Source organism: Cupressus sempervirens, chromosome 3 (assembly GCF_028749045.1).
Source record: "Cupressus sempervirens isolate cs-2001-9-10 chromosome 3, ASM2874904v1, whole genome shotgun sequence".
Classification (NCBI taxonomy): Eukaryota; Viridiplantae; Streptophyta; class Pinopsida; order Cupressales; family Cupressaceae; genus Cupressus; species Cupressus sempervirens.
The window spans coordinates 225,939,574-225,946,658 of record NC_143120.1 but is presented as its reverse complement, the minus strand read 5'-3'; the positions used below and the strand labels follow the sequence as shown (position 1 = coordinate 225,946,658).

The following is a 7,085-nucleotide window of genomic DNA, read 5'->3' as shown; positions in this document are numbered from 1 at the left end:
CTTGCACTACATTGAATTTCAATAGTTAAGATATAGCAACCTCCCTTATAATAGAAAAAATAGAATATTGTTTAAAGTTTGCCATTCAGATAATAAATTTTGAAATTTTATCCTTTGCTTCACTTGAGAGAGAATTTATTTATCTTATTCATATTAAACAGTGGGCATGTGCATCCCTTCCATTAATAAAATGAATAATAAAATTTCCCTTGTGACATAAAAGTACATTTTCATTTTAAAAATAAAAACAACACTACTACAAATTTATGAAACAATTGATCACCGGACACGATATAAATAGAATGTGGTCCATAGCCTTTGGCTAAATCTAACATGCTTCTAAAATTGTTTCATTCATGATCAGGCTAATTTTTTTCATTGTGACTTTTATTGGAATATTGGCTGATATTTAGATTATTAAATATTTTGTTTTACGAGGTTGTCGTAATTTTTAAAGGCACATTGAATTTCATCTTTTGCAAAAACTGTTATGTTATAAATTAAAATAATCTTTATCCTTTTTCTCCATAAGCGTATATATTACCAAAAATGTTTCCCAAAAGTACAACATAGTTTTTTGAAAATTACAATCTTAAACTATGGGAGACAAAATTAATCTAAGGTTTTAGCCATCTCAGATTCATGTTTCAATACCACGCGTAATTGGTTTTGTTCATGATTTTTTCATTGTTTACATGGTTATACACGCCACGATCATGATAAGAGGCATGAATATTTGTTGGGTAACCTTCATTCTAGGTTTCCATTACCATTCTTAACCGGTTTTGCCCATACATAATGCATGCTCCTCAAAATATGCAATGATCTTCAACATTGTTGGAAGTGTTAACCTTGAATTACAGCTTGAATCCTTAGGGTGACTTACAGATATTATTATTCTTTCTAATGCCCTGCCCATAGCATTCTAGGTAAGAATGAGTACATCCATCTGTAAGTCAGTGGCAGAAAACCAGCTTGCCTCTAAGAAAAAGGCTCAACATGATAATGGTGATTGTTTTGAAGAGCCCAAGATACATCTAAGAGAGATTGTAGTGAAGAAAAAAGATGAAGATGATGGTGGGCACAATATGGTTAACACATCAAAGCATGAAGAACCCTTGAGTCCACTGGCATGCCTGACTTTGGATACATCTTTAGATAGTTACATCTTCACCATTGTGGGATTCCAAAAAGAGATCGACGTCAAGTCCTTCAAAGTTTCATTACAAAATAATCTGGCCAAGCACCAAAGATTTTCAAGCGTTGTGGTTAGCATTTTCTTCTTTTACCCCTTCTGATGTGTTTTTATATTGAATAACTTCTTGACATATATTTTACATCTAAGGTTACAATGAACAACTCTGTTGGATCTATGGGTTGCATTGGACTATATATACACAATAAATTTCTGCAGTGGGTAATTTTATTTTCTTTGATGTTTGCACTGTTATTTTTCATTCAATGACTTCGCGTTGTTCATTGGGTGTGTGAGATTTGAATGTTAAGGGATGCTGGTGTGAAACGTCATACCACACAGTTCCTGGAAAGTTCATAGCTTGTATGAATGGATGCTTGTGTTTTAGTTTAAAATGCGAAATGCATTAAAATGAAATTTAACTTGTGAAAGTTTATACTGTTATTTTTCCTATATCGAAAACAGTTTGTTTAGAAGTTGCGAGTTCCATAGAGAGTTTCCACTGCTGTTCGAATTAGAGTCTGTTATGTTCTGGGGAAAAGTGTATCATGGTATGCATCATGTAATCTAATTTTCATGAATGGTAAGATAACTATTAAGAAATTATGTGTTTGTCATTGTAATTTATGTTAGTATTGAAAAATATTTATTTGAGATGCAAAAGTTTCAGGGTTAATTAATGAATGGTTTTTCTTTTTCATGTTTAGAATCATATTCAGTAGAAAAATTATAGACTACTGATTATGGTCTAGATTGTCGATCAAGAAACCAAGAAATCGTGTACAATTCACATTAGAAGTTTATGCATCCCATTCTTATAGATGGTTGAAAATTGATGCTAATTAATGTTTTTCTTCCGAAACATAGTTATATTTGATTGATGCACTTTACAAAGAGGGTTTAGTAGTTCATATGGTAGAACATTTAGATAGACAATAGAATATGGTTGATTATATGCACTTCAACATGTGATATCAAAATCAAGTTAGAAGTTCTAAGAGTATGTTATATGATTTGAACATCAAGTACTAAAGAAAAATTAAACTTGTAAAAAGTAAAATTTGACTACATAATACTTTTAGCTTAGAAAGTAAGTCTTAGTGTGTGATGTTTAAGCCATCACATGGTTTAATGGAGGTGTTGGAGAAAAGTCACATTGGAACCAACAATGGACTGATCAAAATCAGGAAGTCGTAATTTTGAATTCTAACTGAACATAAATATGTAATAGTATTGATAAATTTTATTTTTACTTTTAAAATAAATCAAACTGATAAACATTGTAAATTATTTATATTTATTTTCATGGAAAAAAGGCGTTCTTATCAAATTGAAATACATAAGCTATAAATACATATTATTTGACTCAAAAGCAGTGATGAAACAAAAGAATAGATTGGTGTATATATAATAGTTTACTTGAATAAATTTATGATGACATATTTGATGGAAATGAAAAGGAGGCCTCATTTATTGGCTAGAGTTTCCTCAAATAGACACAAGAGCATAGAGTCTAGTTTCCCCTACCAATATCATAAATAAAGATGAATCACATCAACAATAATGATAACATTAAAAGCTTTACCCACTCCCCCATTTTTACACCCACTGCCTCATTTGTACAATTCAAAAAAAATTAACTAGAGATCTTGTGAAGATTGCATTATGTGTCTTATCCATGAAATGACCATCAAAGGTCATCAAATCTGACATAGCTAGATGGCTAGATATATACATGTATATTAATGATGCATTTATTGGTGTTGAATGATCAAGTCAAATAAAATTAACTAGAGATCTTGTGAAGATTGCATTATGTGTCTTATCCATGAAATGACCATCAAAGGTCATCAAATCTGACATAGCTAGATGGCTAGATATATACATGTATATTAATGATGCATTTATTGGTGTTGAATGATCAAGTCAAATAAGTGTTGAATGCAGGTGAAGGACAAGCACAACAATCTGAAGTGGCATCTGAGAGAGTTGGTGATAGATGATCATGTGATTGTTCCATGTTTAAGTCCGTTTTCTATAGAGAACCCCACCATCATTAATGAGTACACAAGCTCTCTAGTGACTGCTCCAGCTATGAATCCATGCAGGCCACTGTGGGAAGTTCATGTGTTAAATGTTTCTTCTGCAGATGCAGCTGCCAGCCTTGTATTCAGAATCCATCACTCAGTGGGAGATTGTGTCTCAATGCTTTCTCTCATACTATCTTCCACAACCAAATCTGCTGCTCCTAACATACTACCCACCATCCCACAAGGTACATCATCCACATCCATAGGTTCTCTGCAAATGTTGTACAACGTGGTTTTAGGGCTTTGGTTGACATTCCTGTGTGTACTCAACTATGGGGCCACTCTGCTGTGGAAACGGGATAGAACTTTACTGACAGTAAAGAGCACACCAAAAATTGGGACGAAGCGTTTGGCTCATGTAACTCTCAGCATTGAAGATATTTGCTTGGTGAGAAAGGCAGTAAATGGGGTGAGTTGAAGATTGTAAATATCATAACTGTTAAGTTTGGAGAAAGTAAGTTAATTTTGATTACTGAATACTATTAGTCCAGGAAAGGAATCAGTCCTAATGTATGATGTTTATAATAGAAAGATAAAGACTAATTCTACATTCCGATCATGCTTTGCTAGTAGTTATTGTAGAAAGTTTTTCAACGAGTCTCACGTAATTTATTCGCAGACATTGAACGATGTCATTGCGGGAGCTCTTTCTGCTGGATTTGTACGCTATATGAGCAGGCCAAGATATGGTAGGAGTTGTTACATATTACTTTTCTATTGACTCAAATAGATCTTTCCTCCTTGTCAGAGTTAGCCATCATCTCTTTATAGTTGTTAGTTAGTTAAACATATTTACAAAAGAGTTGTTTTTCTTTATGGTTGTATAAATAATTATCATATAGTTTATTTGTCTAAATTCTTTATTTCTGTTATTTGGAATTTTCTAATTTGGTATCAAGATTAGGAACATCAATAGTTGTAGAGGAACCATTAGATCAAGATGGAGATGGTAACATCATTAAAGATGATGAAATTTTTTATTTTGAAGAGGTCAATGCTTCTAAGATAGGAAAGGATGTCATAGAGGCTAGATATTTGATGAATAGTTAGGTTACTAACAATGGGAAAAACTATACCTTATCGAAGTTATGGGACATATATGTGAGGATTGTTGTCTAATAATTCAGAGAAATCTGTAAAATATGGAAACTTGGCATTATGAGACATTTCATGTGCAAATGGTGTGTAATTGTGGTGGAGCTTGGATGATACTATATGACTGAAGCAACAATGGAGAGCAATTTTAAGAAGTCTTATTGATCTATAAACTATTTTCAAAGAAATAGCTTCTATATAATATACTGTTTTGTTTTATTTTATGCAACTAATAAGTTTAATTCTTACTTTTTAATATACAAATATGTCAGCAGTCCATCTAAAATCTGTTTTCCTGAATTTTATAATTAGTCAAACACTAAATTATCCTACATACAGAATATATGATAAAAAATTTGAATTGCAAACAACAACTCAACAAGATCTGACCTCCGTGTCACAGTTACCTGTTATTTCCCTTTCGTTAGTTGTCATTTAGTTTAGAAGTTCTAGGAAAGTTTATTGTCTATAATTAAGTAGAAAAGTTTGTTGCCTCTATTATTGTATATATCAGCATAGTTTGATCAATAAAGGCTAGCACATAGTTTTCGTCTAGCTTCGTTAATTCTGGTCTTTTGAATTTATTAAAAACAATTTCAATCCATCAAATTAGGCTTATTGTTTTAGATTCAATGAGATTGTCTATTCTTAGTCTGATTATGCTCATTCAAAATGATGATAAAACAGAGAAGACGATCAGAAAAGTTCCAATCAAGTTCGAAAGCAATAATAATAATAATATTACTTTTCGTATCTTCAAAGTCTCTTGAGAATATACTATTAATTAGAAACAATTTTTCTTGCACCCAATTCAAGATAAAAATATCTCAGCACGACATGAGAAGACGGCTACAATTGCAGAGCAACATGATCTTCCATTAAACACGAGACTTCGAGCAATGGTTGCAGTAAATATGAGGCCGTTCACCATACTCAAAGTAAAGTAGTCCGACTCCGAGCTCTTATTTTTTAAAGTTTGTTTGTCATCCTCTCTGTCTAATGTAGGAAGCTTCCTTTTAATAGCAAAAAAATTGAATATGAGCAGGATCTGGATGAGAATATGCAAAATCCATCAAAATCTATGTGGGGTAACAAACTTGGTTTCTGGATGTTTCCTCTTCCAATGCTCCACCATGGAGATCCTCTTCAATATTGTCGTGATACAATAGCGATGTCCAGAAGAAAGAAATTATCTTTCGAGGCCAAAATGACATCCGCCGTAACCAGACACATGCCAACAAAGGTAATATTCCTCATCTTTAAGTTTACAGTCGTATTTATTCAATTATAAGTTTGCTCCTGAAAATAATTAATTAATTTCTCTAAGAAAATACTTTGGACTCCTTCTTGGAGATTTACTATCAAAATATTGAAAAACAGATGGTAAATTTCATCTGATCAGTAAGGTTTTCACCTCATTCAATTAATAAAATATAGATAATAGTAACCTGACTAATAATAATAATAACGCTTTGAATTATTTCTAAATTAGAGATATGTTAAGGAAATTGCAGTTGGTGGCGTACCTTACAAGAAAATTAGCTGTGAGCACTACAATGGGCTTCTCTAATGTGATGGGGCCAGTGGAACAGATCCAATATGATGATAACCCAGTAACTCACATTATTCCTACGGCTCACGTTAACTATGCTGTCAGTACTCTAATTCTCTCTTACACTTTCTAATTTACAAATGCCTTGAAAATTTTATATACACCGCATTTAAAAGAGATCATTTGTTCCCATATTTGTGCAGTCCATAGTAATACATTTCATGAGCTATGCTGGAAAAGGAAAGCTAGTTGGGTTAGTATCAGAAGAAGTAATTCCTGATCCGCAGCAGCTTTGCCAGGATTGTGCAGATGCCTTGCAAGTCATGAAAGAAGCAGCAAATGTACAATCTAATATTTGAATGTCTCTTTTGATGTTTAGTAATAAATACTAGACACAATATTTTCAATAAAGATGCCACTGCAGATCTTTCTTAAGTTCTGACAATATTAATTTGCATCGAATCCCCCTATCTGACATGCAAATTTTCAAGTATTTGAGGAATTAAAAACTGTATAGGTGATTTTCCTTAAAGGAAACCAAATATTTTCAATATTATATTAATACTTTTGTAGAGGGAAATTGTTAGGAATGGAACAAAAAAGTATTATAGAGACACCAAAACAGGACAGCCAACCGAACAAGTGACAACTGAGATGCTATTTGTACTATTAATGTTCAATCTGGTATTTAATTCCAGAAGATTGATATAGTGTAGTTATTTACATATAGTCAATAATATTTTACTTGAGCTCTTAGTTATTCACATATAATCAAAATTGCATTGTTATTCACATATAATCAATATTTCAATGAAATTTTAATCATAATTTTATAATTATGATTTTATTTCTGATTTTCATATTTTATTGTTTCATATCTAAAAGTAAATATTTTTTAAACACAACTCACATGCATGCATGGGGGCCACACACATTCAACTTTTAAGCCAAAATTATAAAATTGAGATTTACCTTTACATATTTAAGAGGATGGCATAAGACCTTAGTGTCATGGTACATGATAGACTTTTATAATCTTCCAACCATAAATACTACATCAATTTTCTTATATACATATTTGATCATACATAGAGGTCTGATCAAGGTGTAATAGAGAAGGTAGTACATTTCATGTTCTTTAAATAGAAAATTC

General features: G+C 32.0%; 1 protein-coding gene across 1 annotated transcript; it reads left to right on the top strand.

Annotated features, from left to right (window-relative positions):
* Positions 1–823: 823 nt before the first annotated feature.
* Positions 824–6,692, top strand: LOC149565652 (wax ester synthase/diacylglycerol acyltransferase 5-like). The gene is made up of 7 exons (XM_089819158.1): positions 824–1,268; positions 3,143–3,694; positions 3,905–3,974; positions 5,197–5,318; positions 5,426–5,623; positions 5,895–6,032; positions 6,136–6,692. Exons 1-7 carry the CDS (start codon positions 936–938, stop codon positions 6,289–6,291), a joined length of 1,569 nt encoding a protein of 522 aa, XP_089675284.1. The 5' UTR covers positions 824–935; the 3' UTR covers positions 6,292–6,692.
* Positions 6,693–7,085: the final 393 nt, after the last annotated feature.